We start from the raw sequence: 20,543 nt of genomic DNA, 5'->3' as shown, positions 1-20,543 counted from the left end.
CAAGGAACCTTAAACACGAAATTGTACTAATATGAACACAATAGATAGCTCAGTCAGGGAGATCGTACAACTTCAAACTCAATAGCAGCAAATAATGGAGCTTTGATCTTCCTTCAGTCTTAAATGACATTTTAACTTTGGTTTATTTCTTCCACAAGGAATAAGCAGGATATAAAGAAAGAGAAACAAAAACCATTTGATAAGGTGCCAGATACAAGATTACTACACAAGATGAGAGTTTTTTTGTGTTGGGGGCAATATATTAGTGTCAACGGAAGATTGTCTGCTTCCTACTGATTAACCAATCAGGAGAAAAGGTATTTTCAGGTTGGCAAACTGTAATTAGTAAAGTGACACAGGAATCAGGCCTTAACTATTTATGATCTACATTAATGATCTGAATAATGGAATCAGGTGTACTGCCAAATGTACTGACAATGAGAAGATGTCAGAAGAAGGACGTAGATAAAGTGAGTGGGCACATATTTGGTAATTAAAGTATAACCTGTGAAAATGAGAAGTGGTCTATCTTGGTAGGAAAACAGTAAAGCAGATTACCATAAAAATGGGGACAGTATGCGAAATACTGCAATACAGAGGATCTGGATTCCAAGTACATGAATCACAAAAAACGCATACAAGTACAGCAAGTAAGTAAGAAGACAAATGGAATGGAATATAAAACAAGGCAAGTCTTACTGCAAATACAGTGCTGATGAATAGCTCCTATACTACTGCTTATGGGTTTAGTTACCTTAAAGAGATGAGATATCTATATAGGAAACTTCATGCTGTACAACTCTGTGGCTGAAACAGACCCTTCTGTCCAACGCATTCATACCAACCAGATATCCTAAATTAATCTAGTCCAATTTGCGAGCATTTGGCCCACAACCCTCTAAACATTTACTATTCAAGTATCCATCCAGATGCCTTTTAAATGTTGTAATTGTATCAGCCTCCACCACTTCCTCTGTCAGCTCATTGATTTACATACCACTCTCTGCGTGAAAAGTTACCCCTTAGCTCCCTTTTAAATTCTACCCCTCTCACCGTAAAACTATGTCCTCTAGTTTTGGACTCCCCTACCCTGGGAAAAAGACCTTAGCTGTTCATTATCCATGCCCCTCATGATTTTATAAACCTCTAGGAACCCGCACCCCAAGACCTCTTTGTCTGGCAACACTCCCCAGGACCCAACCATTAAGTGCATACCAAAATGCAATACCTCATTTATCGAAATTAAACTCCAACTGCCACTCCTCGGCACATCTGACCAAGGTTTCGTTGTTCTGAGATAACTATTCAAGATGTATTCCCTTGCCTTATTAATGCTCCAAAATACATTACCTCATATTTTTCAGTATTAAATTTGCCACTGTTCAGCCCACCTAAATCATCCTGTAATAAGTCTGGAAAATGAAGTTTGTTTCAATAACAGCAACCATGACAACTAACAAATTTTGTTGAATAAACCCATTTCATACACTAATGTCTGAAGGAGGAAATCTGCCATCCTTACCAGGTCTCTTTGCTTCCCTCTGAAATGGTCCAATTCAAGGATAATTAGGGATAGAAACATTCTAGCTTCGCCAGTGGCATCCTGATCTCAAAAAAAATGAAGACTGGGCCTACCTTCACTGGAATAGAGGACGTGGCGATTGAAATAAGATTCTGGACATGGTAACTGCTAAGAGCTACCCGTTGTGGGAATTAGAACTAGTTTCAAAAAAGGAACTCCCACTTAATTGGAGAATGCGGAGGAATTTCCGCAATGTGTTGTCCATGTTTGGAATTCTCTTCTGGAGGAAAGTGTTATTTTTCAAAACTTAATAACTGACTTAAACAAGTGAGGAATTAAACTACACAATCTGTTTAACTATGGTTAACTGTTAAACAGTTTCTGTAGGGAAGAAACCAAACAGCTCGATCAGCTTTGAGGTTTCATTGCTGTTTTTGGCTCAGGTTAATGTAAACTTAAACAGACACACAAAATGGACACAGGTACATTTTAAGATAGTAGCTTGGAACGTGCAACAAGTCTGTATGTATTTGTTTGTTTGGTTACTTTGAGCTTCAATTAGTTTTAGGGATCAACAGTCATTGTGGAGTCTTACAGTCTTCTTGCAGTTAAAGGATACTGATAGATTTGGGAGAATTCCTAGATGCACCATCTGGGATATAGTTATTCACTAGATGATGACAGTATGTTCAGGCAGATACACAGACGACCTAACTGGTACCATCTAATCTTGGTTAAGATCTCTGGAACCGCTCAGTTAAAAGGGACAAGCTGCTATAAAAAGGAAAATCTTACAAAGCGATGGATTTGTCAAAAGCACGAATGAAACATCAGCAGGTAGTGATGCATCAAGAACAGGGTAGATACTCCATAGCCAATTCAAAATGATAATGCATTGTTCATAAACGAATATGCTCATTAGAGTTCAGGATATATTTTGATCATGCACAGTAGGTAGTGGTTGGCATGGATTAATAATGCCCATGTTTTAGTGGTTGGACGTGACAAGGAAAATTGACTAAAGACATAAGAACATTACAACAGACCAGTGTCCTGAATAGCATCCTGAATTTGATAAACTGTAAAACCACGGTCTTACCAAATACAATTTCTTCTGTGCATGTAGCAATAAATGTAATAAATTATGTAAAATATGTGGAATCATATCTGTACCTGGAATAAATCTTGTAGTGACCAGTAAAATTTAGATTGACTCTTATAACTCAGTCCATAAACCTGATTGATGTCGGTCTTAAGGTTGAAGCGCACCCTCAAAAGTTTTACAATTCCGCAATAAGTAGTGGAAACTGCATCATTAACTCTAGATACTTTTAATCAATCTGTACAGATCTCTGGAGCAGATTTCTCAAGAACAAGATTTCTGGACAGATTTTTGATGGAGAAGGGAGTCAAAGGTTATGAGACAGTCATGGACGAGGAATTAATGCCAGATTAGAAGAGCCATAGGAAATTATTAAAATCAAGTTTTAATACAAGTTTCAAATTACTGAGGGCCTAATACTTTACATATTTTTCTTTTAATTGAATATAAGAGTGCATAGATGATGTAAAATCTTACCCTAATTTGATTCCGCAATTGTTCTGCTTCTTGCCGCAACTGTTCCAGTTCACTCATTGTTGTGGCTTGATATCAAATGTCCACAGACTATCAGGAAGCAGATCTGCAATGCAACACATCTCTAGTCAGCACTATTCAAATTCATTCAGTATCACACTATGACTGATTACAATATTTGAGGATATTTTTAGAACAAACAGGTTAATACTACTAAAGTTCAGTCCTCAGCACAATCATCACACCCAATCAATTACACCTACATCTTAAAAAAAGGATTTGTAATGCAGTGTAATCTCAAAATAATGTGGTTGGATGAAAATTACAAGTGTATTTAACCAACAATACAACAAACCAAAATATATAACCAAACTACAGCAATGTATATTATCATACAAAGTAAATTTACAAATGCACCAAATTATGTAGGATATACAACACAAATAGTTAATATGCAGGTGTTTATCTTCCACCTCAGCATCCTCACATCTTCCTCAGAAATCTCCGATTGTAGCCATTTTTCCCATCTTCTCTCCTGTAATCCATCTTCCTCTTGATTGACGTAAAGTGTAGATGCAACCACTTCTTGTGATAGAAAGCTGCACATTCTCACTGCTCCAGGTAAATAAGTTTACTGATTCCCTATTGAAGCTCTTTGTGACCATCTTAACTGCCTCATCGAGCAAGAATATTCATTCTGTATCAACTTTGGCAAAATTTCATAATTGGCTCCTCACCTAACTATATTTTCAGAAATTGAAAGGCCTCCAATTGTTCACTCCTTCAGTCGTTTTTATACACGCAAAAAAAGAGGTCCAGCCTAATCATTACTTCCTGAAATGTATACCAACGCATTTCTGTAATCTTTTGTCAATCTTCTCTGCATCATCTCCAGTATCAGTAGTTCCTTTTTAAAAAAATAAAAAGGTAATCAGGACTGTAAGTACACCAAGGTTAGATATTGGTTCAGCTCAACTTCCTTGTCAAATCCATACTTCATTTGCTTTCTTTTAAAAATGTCTTGCTAACCTGAACTGCAACATGTAATAATTAGCATACTTGTACTGAAATCCCTTTGTTCCCTAAGTCCAGCGAGACTCTCCGCTTCCAATGACTTACCTCTGTACTCTATCAAAACATACTTCATGTTTATCAACATTGAGCTTCATTTGGACCATTCACCCAACCTATCCATATCCATCTACAAATTTATTTCATCATTGCAATTTACATTCCCACCTATTTCAGCGTCATCTGCGAATGTGGCTATAGTACTTTCTAGCTCAACATCCAAGTCATTAATACAGATTACTAGATACATGTAACATTTTCAGTAAAAGGTTCCTGTGTGAGTTCTACGACATTGTAAAAAGAAGTCTATTCTTGGTGCCTACAAGTTAGTTCAAGATGCACGGGTAAACGTTTTCAAACGCAAGGGAGCATCTGAGACAAACATTCTTCAAACTTGAAAGAGTAAAGCAAAATAATCTTAATGATTGGATCAAGGTATTAGGAGTAAATTCCACACAGGAAGCTTTCAGTGAAAGTATTCTAATTTTAAAAAATCAATTCCTTCAGTAATTATACTGCCATTGCTAGACAACAGCCCATATTGCTGCTGAATAAGTGAGCGTAAAATTTAACACTTTTTCCATCAACCCCATAAATCCAAGAGAAAGATGGAATGTAGGAGAGTGAAAAGAAGGCAAGCAACGAGGGTAAAAAAGGGATAGCTGAGAATGCCAAGAATTATTCCTCAGGCCAGAAAGTATTCCTGATGAAGGGCTGATGCCTGAAACATCGATTCTCCTGCTCCTTGGATGCTGCCTGACGAGCTATACTATTCAAGCACCACACTCTTGACTCAAAGGGCAAAAGTAAAAATCAAAGGCCTAAGCATTTCCATTAGAATGTTGCATGGAAAACCCATGGGACTTACTGAGCTTCATAAGAGTGATCTGGAGAAAGACGCCCAGAATGAAAACACAATGGATCAAATTGTAGCTCTACCTACAACCATGAGACCAAAGCTTAACCCTGCAACATGTGCCAGAGAGATGACTTGGGCAGTTCAGAGATAGAAAGGATTCCCTTATTCTTCAACTGATACAGCCATAATTGTGTTAAGGAATTATCTGAACCCTTTTGCTGTGGAAATTATTTTCATTTCCAAAATTTTAATGAATAGAATTGGAGAGTATTTATCTGTTACTTTGCACAATGTGCACTTATGTGACTTAATATGCAGAACAGTGACAGTAGATGTTGTTAGAAATTAAGCACAGATGGGTTGACTTACTCAGAGGTAACTACCAGATGGAATGAAAATTGTAGCTTTGCCAATAACCACAGAAAACCCAAATGAGATTATAAGAACAATTTCTGGATATACTTTTTACGTTTGTGGTGCCAGAACAATGCTTTAACAAAATCCATTAAGGGTTAAAACTTTATATCTCACACATATTAGCACAGTCAAAAACTATTTAAAGATCTGGATAATTCAAAAGGGTTTTCTAAGTATGATTACGGCTCAGATCCAAAGTCAAACATGTTAGCACAATCTGCAAACACTCAAGCCAAAGCCAAGGGAGGTTTTGGAAGTGTTACTATGTTAAAAATCAGATTCTGATGAGGAAATGGCATCACCTAATGGGGCTGTAGACAAAGACTTGACAGTTCCTCATACCACCTGTATATTAAAGGGACAGTCAGAGAAGACCTGAAATGCCCAAGGCATGACATTTGGGAATACATAAGAATCAAGCATCAGTAAATTCACATTTTCAGTGACTGAGTCTTCATAAGGACATAGTACAGTTTTTAAAACGTGCCAAATAGTGAGAAAACTGCAAGGTAATAATTGCTGTTCATTAAATAGGGTTTAGTACAACATCTAGGACCACGACCAAAAACAAAAGTAGAACACCAATATATGCTTCTTATTGATAAGAGAATTTGGTTCCAAGAAGCTATTCCTTTGAGAATAACAACTAAAAGTGACAGAAAAAAAATATTCAATATTCATTACAGATTACCATTAGTCAAACTTTATTTCTAAAGCTTTTCAAGACTTGATGTGTGACTTGGATACAAAACAGTTGAAGTGAACAGTGCATCATTCAGATACATAGGGAACTTTAAGCAGGTATTATCAGGTTCTCAAGCCGCAGGTTAAAAGCATTTTGTAATGAATCCCACACAACTGAACCAAAGAACTAGATTTTCCATTGTGTGCTACTAGAGACTTGCAAATGAATCTACTGGGTTTAGTCCATTTAAATTAATAAGATCATGACCGATCTGGTTCATTAACGCCCTTCAGGAAGAAAACTATTGCCTGGTCTGGTCTATATGTAACTCCAGACCAGAAAATGTGGCTGACTCTTAACTGTCCTCTGGGCAATTAGGGAAGGGAAATAAATGCTGGCCTAGCCAGCAATGTCACCATCTCATCAACAAATAAAGAGTCATCTACCAACTCCATGAACTTAGCAATGTCCCTTTGAAGTTTTTTGTCTTCCCCAAAGTTTACAAGGTTTCAAGTTTCACATCATCAGTAAAGTGTGGGTTTTGCCAATCGATAATGGATTCCTGGTCATCACAGACTCTTGATTTCAGATATTTATTTAATTCAAATGCCACCATCTGTCATGGCAGAATTCGAACCCGGGTCCCCAGAACATTACCTGGCTCTACTCCTCTCTCATCCAGAGAGCTCTAGATTGTTTGCCCTTAATTTTTACCCTTTTCTTTTTGACAGAATGTACTTTGACTCTCTTCTAAGATAGGAGAAAGTGAGGACTGTAGATGCTGGAGATCAGAGTCAAAAAGTGTGGCACTGGAAAAGCACAACAGGTCAGGCAGCATCCAATGACCAGGAGAATCGATGTTTCAGGCATAAGCCCTTCATCAGGAAGGTGGAATCTCTAAGATAACCCACTATTCAGCTCCAGTTTTTCCACTAATTCATCTATCCAGTCCAGCTCTATTGTTTCCCCACTGAATTCAACTATCCCCAGTTAATTACTCTACCCTTTCCTACAATTATCCGAAATTTTATGACACAATGATCACTATCCTCAATACGTTTCTCCTACTAACAGTTCATCAACTTGGCCCAAGAACCAGTCTAGCAGTGCCTCTTTTTCTCATCCGACTAGGCAACTGCTGCAGAAACACCCGAGTGCAACTTGAGAATACTTGCGCCTTTCTGCTCTTAATTTTACTGCTATCCCAGTCAAAATTCAGATAATTAAAGTTTCCCATTGAAACTATCCAATAATGCTTGCATGACTCATTTCTTTGCGGATTTGTTCCTCTACGTTATTCCCACTATTGTTCTTTGATAGAATCCCTCCAGTGTGGAAACAAGCCATGTGGCCCACACTGACTCTCTGAAGAACTGGTGGTCTGTAGAGAAGTTAAAAATCACATACATCAGGTTATAATCCAAAGGTTTACATGGAAGCATTAGCTTTCAGAGCGCTGCTCCTTCATCAAGTAGTTGTCATCAAGTCAGAGTCATAGAGAAACAGACCCTTCGGTCCAACTTATCCATGTCGACTAGATATCCCAACCCAATCAAATCCCATCTGCCAGTACTCTGCCCATATCCCTATAAACCCTTCCTATTCAAAAACCCATCCAGGTGTCTTTTAAATGCTGTATTTGTACCAGCCTACACCACTTCATCTGGCAGCTCATTCCATACACGTACCACCCTCTGTGTGAAAAAGTTGCCCCTTAGGTCTCTTTTATATCTTTCCCCTCTCACCCTAAACCTATGCCCTCTAGTTCTGGATTCCCCCATCCCAGGGAAAAGACCTTGTTCTATTTACCCTATCCAGCCTCTCATGATTTTATAAACCTCTAAAAGGTCACCCCTCAGCGTCCCATGCTCCAGGGAAAACAGCCCCAGCCTAGTCAACCTCTCCCTGTAGCTCAAATCCTCCAAACCTGGCAACATCCTTGTGAATCTTTTCTGAACCCTTTCAAGTTTCACAACACCTTTCCAATAGGAAGGAGACCAGAATTGCACACAATATTCCAACAGCGGCCTACCCAATGTCCTGTACAGCCACAGCATGACCTCCCAACTCTTGTACTCAATAGTCTGACCAATAAATGAAAGCATACCAAACGCCTTCCTCATTATCCTATCTACCTGCGACTCTACTTTCAAGGAGCTATGAACCTGCATTCCAAGGTCTCTTGGTTCAGCAACACTCTCTAGGACCTTACCATTAAGTGTATAAGTCCTGCTAAAATTTGCTTTCCAAACATGCAGCATCTCACATTTATCTAAATTAAGCTCCATCTGCCACTTCTCAGCCCAGTGGCCCATCTGATCAAGATCCCGTTGTAATCTGAGGTAACCCTCTTTGCTGTCCACTAAACTTCCAATTTTGGTGTCATCTGCAAACTTACTAACTGTACCATTTGTGCTCACATCCAAATCATTTATATAAATGACGAAAAAAAAGGACCCAGCACTGATCCTTGTGGCACTCCACTGGTCACATGCCTCCAGTCTGAAAAACATCTCTCCGCCACCACTCTCTGTCTTCTATCTTTGAGCCAGTTCTGTGTCCAAATGGCTAGTTCTCCCTATATTCCATGAGATCTAACCTTGGTAACCAGTCTCCCACAGGGAACCTTATCGAACGCCTTACTGAAGTCCATAAAGATCACATCTACTGCTCTGCCCTCAATACTCTTTGTTCCTTCTTCAAAAAAACTCAATCAAGTTTGTGAGACATGATTTCCCATGCACAATGCCACGTTGACAATCTATTATCAGTCTTTGCCTTTTGAAATACATGAACATCCCCCTGTCCCACAGAATTCCCTCCAACAAATTGCCCACCACCGACATCAGGCTCCCTAGGTCTATGGTTCCCTAGTTTGTTCTTACCACCTTTCTTAAACAGTGACACTACGTTAGCCAACCTCCAGTCTTCTGGCACCTCACCTGTGACTATTGATGATATAAGTATCTCAGTAAGAGGTTCAGCAATCACTTCCCTTGCTTCCCACAGAGTTCTTGGGTACACCTGATCAAGTCCTGGGGATTTAGCCACTTTTATGTGTTTCAAGACAACCAACACTGCCTCCTCTGTAATATGGACATTTTTCAAGTTGTCACCATCTATTTCCCTACATTCTATATCTTCCATGTCCTTTTCCACAGTAAACAGATGCAAAATACTTGCTTAATATCTCCCCCATCTCCTGTGGTTCCACATAAAAATGGCCTTGCTGATCTTTGAAGGGCCCTATTCTCTCCCTAGTTACCCTACTGTCCTTAATCTATTTGTAAAAGCCCTTTGGATTCTCCTTAACCCTATTTGCCAAAACTATCTTACATCCCCTTTTTGCCCTCTGTTTTCTCTCAAGTATACTCCTACTGCCTTTCTATTCTAAGGATTCACTCGATCTATCTTGTCTATACCTGACATGTGCTTTCTCCTTCCTCCAAACCCTCAATTTCTTTAGTCATCCAGCATTCCGTATACCTACCAACCTTTCCTTTCATCCTAACAGGAATATACTGTCTCTGGACTCTCGTTATCTCATCTCTGAAGGCTTCCCATTTTCCAGCTGTCCCATTACCTGCGAACATCTGCCCCCAATCAGCTTTTGAAAGTTCTTGCTTAATACCGTCAAAATTGACCTTTCTGAAATTTACATCTAATTTATCCTTTTCCATCACTACTTTAAAAGTAATATAATTATGGTCACTGGCTCCAAACTGCTCCCCCACTGACACCTGGAGGCGCAGGGGTCAAAGGCATCTGGAAACCCATCGTAAAGGGACCTCCAGCTTCTGTCCCGACACTACAGATTTCTTACAGAACCTCAGTAACCACAGACTAGTTGAACCATGAACATTCCTAGTCACAATGGACGTTTCAGCACTCTATACCAGCATCCCCCACAATGACAGCATCGCTGTAACAGCCTCAGTACTCAATATTAACAATTACCAATCTCTGAGCACCATCCTATAACTCATCCACTTCATCCTCAACCACGTTTTCACCTTTGATAACCAGTTCTTCATCCAGACACACTGAACAGCCATGGGGACCAAATTTGCACACCAATATGCCAACATTTTCATGCACAAGTTCAAGCAAGAGTTCTTTGCTGCTCCAATCAACACTATACACCAGATATATTGATGATATTTTCTTCCTCTGAACCCGTGGCAATGAATCAATGAAACAACTACAAAGTGATATTAACACATTTCATCCCACCATCAGACTTACCATGGACTCGTCTCTACTATCTTTCTCATTCTTGGTCACATTCATCTCTATCAAGGATAGGCACCTCAGTACCTCATTCTACCGCAAGCCCAAGGATAACCTCACCATGTTACACCTCTCTAGCCTCCACCCTAAACATATTAAAACAGCCATCCCCTACAGACAAGCCCTATGCATACACAAGAACTGGTCAGATGCAGTGGAATGTGGCAGACCCCTGAAGGTGCTCAAGGGTGCCCTCATAAGAACAGGGTATGATGCTCAACTCATCAATCACCAGTTTTGACGTGCCATAGCGAGGAACCATAATGACCTCCTCAGGAGGCACACATGGGTTGCAACCAATAGAGTTATCTTGGTTGTCCAGTGTTTCCCAGAAGCCGAGAGACTGCGATGTACTCCTCAGCATGCAACATATTGATGAGGACGAGCATCTCGCCAAGACCTGCCCTACACCTCCAGTTCTTGCCTTTAAACAAAAATCAAACCTTAAATGGACCATGGTTCACAGCAAACTGCCTAACCTTCAGGGCAACATCGACCACAACACCATACAACCCTGTTACTCAATCACTGCAAGACATGTCACTGTCAACAAATTTACCACCATTACCCATGGGGACACCAACCACCGTGAACTCGGCAGGTGCTCATGTGACTCAGACAACGTCGTCCATCTCATACGTCGCAGGCAAGGATAGCCTGAAGCATGGCACATTGACGATACCAAGCAGACACCACACAATGATCAACAGACAGGGGTGTTCCCTCCTAGTCTTTAGCAGTCAGGGATATTTGGCCTCGGATCATCAAGTGACTGTCCTCCAAGGCAGATTTCAGGATAGCCAACAACGCAAAGTGGGCGAGCAGACGTTGACAGTCAAGTTCAGTACCCATGAGGAAGGCCTCAAGTGGGATCTTGAGTTGATGTCGCACTACAGGTGAACCCACCACACAATACAGTCTGACATACACACACGTCATACTCACACAGACTCTCGCTCATACACATACAACCCCCCCACACAACCCCTCTTACAGGCTTATACACTATCATTACCCACACCACACAACACCAAACTTTTATTAATGCAAATACACACTCTCACATGCGCACGCACACACATACAAATCTATGGGATGAATAAGTATTTGCAGAATTATATTTGCAGTTACATTCTATTTTGCTCAAAAAAGGCACAATCTGCAGGCAGCCAATACATGTAATAGCTTGCAAGTTCCACTTTGAAAATAGAACCAGTCTGACTCAAGATTCGGATACAGACAGACTCTGACCTCAGGCATTTAATGCATTGTCTGAACTGAGGATCTGCTACTAGGTCCTTCTCTTCAGTAAAATTTCCACAGTCAGAAGAGAGTCAGTTTATTTTCCTGCACCAGTTGCTTTAAGCTGTAGCATTAAACAGTAACTAAGAATTCCCAATCATCTCACCAATCACCTGCGTCCCTGGTGAAGAAAGGAAAAAAACCTGGAGAAGAGAGATTGGAAAACAGAGAAGCCTGGCAATAAACAGATTGTCCAAGTTAATCCTGAGGCCATTGAACTGTTCCAATGCAGTTTTCCTTCCACCCCAAAACACCAATTTCTTTTGCCTGCCTGCATCTTCAAGAATGTCTCCATGCGCACATATTTGTGTGCATGTGCAAGGGATATTTTACGAGGGTCATAGAGTCATAGAGATGTACTGCATGGAAACAGACCCTTCGGTCCAACCCATCCATGCCAACCAGATGTCCCAACCCAATCTAGTCCAACCTGTCAGCACCCAGTCCATATCCCTCCTAACCCTTCCTGTTCAATAACCCATCCAAATGCCTCTTAAATGTTGCAATTGTACCAGCCTCCTCCACATCCTCTGGCAGCTCATTCCATACACATACCACCCTCTGCATGAAAAAGTTGCCCCTTAGGTCTCGTTTATGAGGAGTTAGAGTTTAACTAATAGTTCCATGCTTTAAGTACATAGTTTATACCTTTGGTTATAATCTATTCCCTTGTAATAAAGAGCTCACATTAAGTACAGAAACCGGGTCAGTAAATGCTGTTGACCCATGTCTCTGAAAAATAAATTGTTAAATTCGCCAACTTTGATAAAACGCTCAACTTTTGTGATGTCTTCAGGAAGTCTGCCGCAAACTCCAAATTAAATATTTTAAGGTAAGGTGGTTAAAGATTCACTAATTTTTTTTTTAAAAAGACTTCATCCCAGAATAACCCAAAACATCTTTCACTGTAGAGTTTTCTTGCATAGCTAATTTGAATTGGTCATGCAACTTACCTTTATGCTCACACATATAAAGATAAACAAATACAAAATGGATTATGCATCTCTGTATGCATACACTGAGGCAATAAACTATAATCACTTCAATTTCAATAAACATTATCTTTTATAATCATATTTTGAACTGATGAGGTGCCAAAAATGCCAATCCTGAAGCAATTGTATAAATATTGCATTTTAGAATACCGTTTGATCTCAATGTCTTCAGATTAAGCACGGTTAGAGGGCAGGGGACAATGGAGCCAGAGCAAGCAGATCTAATTTAATACATTGAAAATATTCTGGAAAAACTCACATCAGGCAACATTCGTGGAGGAGATGAATCAACATTTCAGGTCAAGTGACCCTTTTAACAGAACAACAAACCATCATCTTTGCTGATGGCTTTATTGCTCATGACATGGTCAATTGTTGTAGCAATGTGCACATGTGAAACACAGTTTTAGAATAAAACTCATACACAGGCTTACTGAAATCAATGGGCATTACAACATGGCAGAAGTGACTTGTGTGCAGTAATGGACTGCTAAAACATGTCATCTCAAATGAATGAGAAAACAGCACAGAAAAGCACTCAAAAACGTCCTTGGTAACTCATCCCCAGCTCCACTCCCCAAGCCAAGTGGCAAGCTGCAGAATGAGGAATTCAACCAATGGTAGGGTAGGTTGGGGGTGGGGGGAGTGAAGCAGAAGGAACCAGGAGGACAACCAACAGGAAGTGGAACAGCTAAAGGCTCTGTGGCGAGGAGTGCAGCTACAGTCCCAAGGCTCTATCAAGGCAATGAGAGGTCATTACCATCATCCTCTGCGTGTGCACTCAGTTGGCATTGTGTCAGCAACAGAGTTTTTGGTTTTCTTTCTTTTATTTCAGACTGTCAGCTTCTGCAGTATTTTGCATTCAACAGAATTTAGTTTCCACTTTAAAGTCAAAGCCCTATTTATTATGTCCACATTCATGATGTATACTGAGTATACAAAGGTATTACATTACTAATGGTGGGGTCACAGCAGTTTCTGAACTCTCAGCAGGACAGCAAATATAGTATGTCAACTACACAATGGCAAGTTGTGATAAAATGTGGTCAGATATGCAATTTGTTATCGACCATGTCTTATCACTACGTAGGTTATAGAGATGGTGGTAAACAAGTATAATTTCCCCCTTTCCTTGAAAAGAAGTTCAATTTCTCCTCTCAATAAGACACTCATTGTGATTATGCTAGCCACTGCCAGCCTCTCATTTCCTTGGGATCAGAACACAAACAAATATGAGCTGTCAAAGTTGGCCGGAGTGAACATCCTTTCGCATTAGCTGTGCCATGCATAAGGAGAAGAGTTTGTTAGGAAAAGGCTATTAAACTCAAAGCAGTTAAAAGGGTCACTTATTTTTCATTTGTCACCTCATTTCAAATTACAAGAATCCAACCAGATACCCCAACTACGACGAAAGCCAAAATTAAAGTTCAGATCAAATATCAGATTCTGCTCCAACAGCCCCCAAAACCTCGTCGCCATCTCATCCCACCTACCCACTACATATGTGTTTTAAAACCCAAATTTGGCTGCATCTAAATAAATTTCTTCCCAAATTACTACTTTTAATTTTTAGTGTTCATTTACTTCTCTGTTATGACCTTGGCCATAGTTCAACAAAGAAAATCATTACTTTTTTATCTTGGGTTATTGACCAAACAAAGATAATGAATCAAAAACAATTAAAAGGGATAGAGTCAACAGTCACGTGGAAAAAGGTGGATTGAACAGGAGGAAAATTGTGTGCACTAACTTGGCATTTTGAAGAGGTAATAGAAAGGTTTGATACAGATCATGCAATCTATGTGGCTTACATGGATTTCCAAAAAGCATTCAATAGGATGTCACACAACAGTGATGAGAAACATTATTGCTGCTATCCTTTTTATTCTGAGATATGTGGATACAAAAATGGTGATAGAAAACACAGTAACAATCAATGGATGAAAGGGGGAAAATTATACTTGGAACTGTTTAATACCATCTCTATAGTCTACATAGTGATAAGACATGGTCGATAACAAATTGCATATCTGACCACACATTTTATTACAACTTGCCACTGTGTAGCTGGCATAGTACATTTGCGGGAAGGTTTATAATGGATATCATCAGGGGTCATTTTAGGAGCCTTAATTTTCTGAAAATGATCTAATGATTGGTGAGCACGAGGACTATTTCAACAGCTGCTGACGACATGAAACTTGGAAGCATTGTAAACTGTAAACTGGATAGTAAAGAACTTCAAAAAACAGACACATTAGTGGAGTGGGCAGCAAAGTGACAGGTGAAGTTAAATGCAGTGAATATGAGGGGAGGCATTCTAGTAGGAAAAATATATACAGACAATATGAATTAAAGGGTACAATTCTAAAGGGGGTGGAGGAGCAGAAGAACCTCAGTGGAAATGTGTACGGATCATTGAAAATGGCAGGACAGCTGAAGAAAGCTGTTAATAAAATATTCAATATCTAGAGCTTTGTTAATGAGGCAGAGAACAAGAGCATTGTGGTGATACTGAATGTTAGCATAAAACAATTGTTAGACCACACCTGTAGTAGTATGTACAGTTCTGAGCACCACACTACAGGTTGAATGAGAATACATTGGAAAAAGTGCAAACAGATTCACAAAAATGGCTCCAGGAATGAATATGTTCAGTTAGGAGGAAAGAGTGGAAGGTTGGGACTGTTTTCCTTAGAGGGAAAGCAATGAAAAAGAGAACTGAGGGAAGTTTTCAAAGTAATGGGGGAGCTGGTCAGTACAGAGGGAGAGAAACTGCTTCTGTTTGTTAACGGATCAAGAACAAGGGACACAAATATAAACTGATTTGCAAAAGAGGCAAATGTAATGTGAAAAGAACCTTTTTTGACTCAAGTGGTCCAGATCTGGAATGACTGCTTGGAAATGTGGTGAAGGCAGGTTCAATTGAGTCATTCAAGAGGGCATTAGAAAATCATTTAAATAGAGGCAGTGCACAAAAGTAAGGGGAAAAGACAGAAGAATGTCACAAAGTCATGATGCTTGTTTGGCGAGCTGGTGCAGACACAATAGACAGAATTGCTTTCTTCTGCCAAAGAGAGGAAAGGAGAACTGAAATACTGCCATAATTCCAAACTTTTTTGGTAACTACAATTATTACACATTAATGACCGTCAATGATTGCTTCCATAAATAGATCTACATACACTACTTTCAAAATGCGTACAGCGTTAATAATCACACCACACCAGCTTATAGTCCAACAGCTTTAATTGGAAGCACACTGGCTTTTGGAGCGACACTCCTTCATCAGGTGATTGTCTGATGAAGGAGCGTCACTCTGAAAACTAGAGTGCTTCCAATTAAACCTGTTGGACTATAACCTGGTGTTGTGTGATTTTTAACTTTGTAGACCCCAGTCCAACACCGGCATCTTCAATTAAAAATGCGTGTTTTTTTTAAAAGAGAAAATCATAATAATGTGGTTGACAGGCAGAACAGTATTCATCAGAATTCCTCAAAGTTCAATTAGTTTCCATCAGACCACCAGGAAGCTGGACAGATGGCAACATCATTTATGAAGCTTTAATAAAGTTAAAAATCACAACACCAAGTTATATTTCAAGAGGTTTACTTGAAACCACAAGCTTTCTGAACTCCGTTCCTTCATCAGGTGGTCGTGGAGGAAAAGATCACGATCACAAAATTTATTGCCAACAGAGTCCAATGTCATGGTGATGTGATGCATTAAACAATTTTAGATTAAATCTTTCATCTTTTAATATCAGATCTGGTGGTTTCTGTTCTTTGATACGTAAATCCTAGAACATTTAAATTACATTCTTAAGATAGTTCAGCATTTCTAACAATAGGTGTGAAGTCTGTCTGTATTCCAATGTTTAGTCAGACTGACAAACCCTCTGCATAGTGTTACATGGATTCATACAGTTTGAGAAAAATAAAAAGCAATTCTGCAAAACAAAATTCACCCCATAAACTTTCATGTGCATACATGTAGGAGCGACAATGAGTATGTATGTAGGGGTTGGGGTTGGGGTGGGGGGTGGGGGAGAACCCAAGATACTGGTTGAGGCCATTCCCATGGAGACAGAACTTTGATATCAGCTTTTGCTCAGTGTATGAGGTAGACCACTTTGGCCACATCACAAGAGTATTCACTGCGTCGATGGTGGGAGGTGGCCCCACATGTAATGTTGTTATTGTGTCGATACTTTGACATGTCTTGCAGTGGTTGACGTCCTGAAGGCTAGACAGTTTGCTGTGCACAATGCTGTGATTCAAGTTCTGTGGTTGTTTAAAAGGTAAGAAGTTGAGGTGTGGGGAAGGTCTTGGCAAGGTGCTCATCCTCGTCGATAACATGTTGAAGGCTGTGAAGAACGTGGCGTAGTCATTTGGCTCTAAGGAAGTAATAGACAATGAAGGGTACCCTATCTGATGAAGCTCTGTCTGTCTCCGGAGGAGGTCATTACGGTTTCGCGCTGTGGCACATCAGAACTGGCAGTCAGTGAGTTGAGCATCGTAGCCTCGTGAGGACACATGTGACGTGGGTCTATCTCATACTCTGCAGGCAAGGATGCCATGAGGCATGGTTCATTGCAAAGACCAAGCAGGTGCTGCAACAACAGATAAATGGACACCATGCAACAATCACCAGACAGGACTGTTCCCTCCCAGTCAAGGAATACTTCAGCGATCCAGGACATTCGGCCTTGGACTTTCGAGTGACCATCCTCCAAGGCGGACTTCAGAACAAGCAACAATGCAGAGTCCCTGTGCAGAAGCCGATAGCCAAGTTCGGTACCCATGGAAATGGCCTCAACCAGGACCCTGGGTCCATGTCATGCTACTGTACGATACTCTCTCCCTCACACACACCCCCATGCAGACCCTCTCTCATATGCACACACAAGACCCCCCCACCCACACACTCATCCACATATGCACCCTCTTACAGACACATACCCCATCACACACACATCATCATATGCACTCACACCCACATGCATACTCACTTTGTCGCTCCCTCATATGCGCACAAGTTTATGGGGTGAATTTGTTTTTGCAGAATTGCGGTTTATTTTTCTCAAAACTGCATGAATCCATTTAAAACTCTGTAAAACTGCACAGAGGGCTTGTCAGTCTGACTAAACATTGTGACAGAGACAGAATTCACACCTAATGTTAGAAAAGCTGAACTATCTTGAGAATGTAATTTAAAAGTAGTTCTGGGATTTAGATATCAAAGAACAGAAAAAAGAAGAAAGATTTAACCTAAAATTGTTTAATGTATCACATCTCCTTGACACTGGATTCTTTCGGCTATAAATTCTGTGATCGTGATCTTATCCTCCACAATCACTGAAGAACGAGCAGCACTCCAAAAGCCAGTGCTTCCAAATAAACCTATTGGACTATAACCTGGTGTTGTGTGATTTTTAATTTTGTCCCCCCGGTCCAACACTGACATCTTCAAGTCATAAGTTTGAATAGTGATACTTGCAACAGTTATTTGGAAAAGTTTTGAAACTCTGTGCTTAATTGCAGTTCTATCTTTTAAAAAAAAACAGGAAACTCTAAACCACACCTCTTTGCAATTGATATAGTGTAACCAGGGAGCAACAACCTTTCTGCACTGCAAGACTTAAAAGTCTTGAATCAAACTGGACGTGCAACATAAACCCATTAAAGTTGCTACACCCAGCATGAGCTGCAAAAAATAACTTGCAAAAAAATTGAACTTGCTGAAACATCAGTGTGCTGATTTACATTCAATTTTTACTTTTCAAATAAACTTCTGAAATGTCTATTAAAAATCTAAAACCAAGTTGGGCCATGTAATCATAACTATCACACTGTCTTACATTTGGGCATGAAGCTCTAACAGTAATTACTGCAATAATGTAAGTACAAAACTTAGTCTCATTGGGAAGCCCTGGAAAGGGCTCAGCTGTGCACAGCCGTCTCAAAAGTTTACCCTAAATTATAGAAGTGAAAGGTGAATTTAAAACCATCAGATTTTAAACTTAAATCTAAAAATAAAGCTTACAGCTATCCACGGTATTGCCAGTCATTATATTTTTGTAACCTGGATATATTTTGAAACAATACCAGAAGCTTCTTTTCCCTAATGTTGAGTTTCTAACATGACAGCAAGAAGTCAACAGTCAAACACGTCACAAGATGCAAATCATCAGTTATCAGGAGTCATTATTAAACTATGATAGTCAAGCATTATCTTTAAGAACAAACATGAATTCAAGCAACTTTTTGTTTCTGTCATATCTTGAGCCCTTTAAAATACAGGGATTTTCTTTGCAGATTGAGTCACTGCATTACATATTTATGTTTGCCCAAACCTGCTATACGCCCCCCAATAACGGAAACATGAATGCACTGCATATTTTTCTTTAAAAATTCTCAGCTTCACCCACAGGGTGAAACTGCCATTTTATACAGTTCACCTTGGTCACCTAATTAGAAAAACAAGTTGGTAAAGTACACTGAACAAATCTTCAACTCAGACACAAGGGAAAAGGAAAAAGTATAGTCCACACAGACAATTTTCTAATTTTTTTAATGAATGTAATGAAGTCTCCATTTTGCTTTAGTAGTATCACAAATCCATATTGGATGCACGTGAGAACCAAATGAACCGAGGTCAGCAGTTTGTGGATCTTAACACCACTGCAATGGCACAACTTCGGTGCCTTGAGGTTACCTGAAAGCACAAATCTGTTAAAGAAAGATACATAATGTACAATACTGATTTTATTCATTAGGAATCTCAAGCCCTAAGTAATCATTGCAAATATATTTAGTAAAATTTGTCCAAAAGCAATGTTCCATATTGGTGAAGCCTTTTAACTATATTAATCCAGTCAACCCAAAACCTCTCATCCAGGCTGTTCCCCAATAACTACGCTGCTATTGCTTCCAGAACATTCTTAGAAAGGCACAAAGGCCCAGATTCTTTCTGCAATGCAGAATCTCTGTGTTTAGAAAAGCTGGGAATGCCAAGTCACGCCCTAAAGCCAGCATCTCATTTTTGTATGACAGGATTGGGATGGTCTACAGTTTGCACATTCATGATTTCCAAAGACAACTTGCCTTTAAATGACCAGCTGTTTCCAATTAATTGGGAATGTAGAGTTACTGGAATGAAGCTATGACCAGGTAAGAGCAAATCTGTTCTCAGTGTATATCATTTGGAGAGCCAAGGCACCAATTGTTGGAGGGTAAAGCACCAGTTGGAATCATACCAAGTAGGCATGCTTGTGCATAAAAAGCATATAAACACTTCTGTTTAATTTTGTTCATGGGATGTGGACATCATTGGCCAGGGCAGCATTTATTACCCATCTCAAATTATCCTAAAAGTGATGAGTTGCTTTGAAATGCTGCAACCTTTGGTGAATGGGCCAGGAGGCAGCAGAGACACAGTGATGTTAAAAACGGAGATCCAGGACTTTGATCTAGTGACAACGAAGGCATAACAACGCAAGTTCTACATCAGTATGATCTGCAGCTTGAAGGGGAACTTGCAGGTGGAGGGGTTGCATGCATCTGTCGCCCTTATTCTCCTAGGTGATAGAGGTGACCAGTTTGGAAAGTGCTACAATAGTACTGTACTACATAGTATACATTGTTGAGGGAAGTAAATGAAGGTGGTGGTGAATGGGATGCCAATCAAATGGACTATTTTGTCCTGGATGTTGTCAAGCTTCAAGTGTTTTTAGAGCTGCATCCATCCAGGCAAGGAGAGTATATTCGATCACGTCGGACTTGGACCTCATTGATGGTGGACAGATGAGATTACTTGCTGCAAA

General features: G+C 39.8%; 1 protein-coding gene across 2 annotated transcripts in view; it reads right to left on the bottom strand.

Moving 5' to 3' along the window:
* LOC132821884 (guanine nucleotide-binding protein subunit beta-4) overlaps positions 1-20,543 on the bottom strand; it is an 86,689-nt gene that overhangs the window by 39,512 nt on the left and 26,634 nt on the right. For both annotated transcript variants that reach the window (XM_060834802.1, XM_060834803.1), the window contains exon 2: positions 3,102-3,204. In XM_060834802.1, coding sequence (XP_060690785.1) covers positions 3,102-3,158 — 57 coding nt within the window. In that variant the 5' untranslated portion in view covers positions 3,159-3,204. The remainder of the gene's footprint in view (positions 1-3,101; positions 3,205-20,543) is intronic.

This window comes from Hemiscyllium ocellatum, chromosome 13, assembly GCF_020745735.1.
Source record: "Hemiscyllium ocellatum isolate sHemOce1 chromosome 13, sHemOce1.pat.X.cur, whole genome shotgun sequence".
NCBI lineage: Eukaryota > Metazoa > Chordata > Chondrichthyes > Orectolobiformes > Hemiscylliidae > Hemiscyllium > Hemiscyllium ocellatum.
The sequence above is the reverse complement of the archived record's forward strand: the minus strand, read 5'-3'. Positions and strand labels throughout refer to the sequence as shown.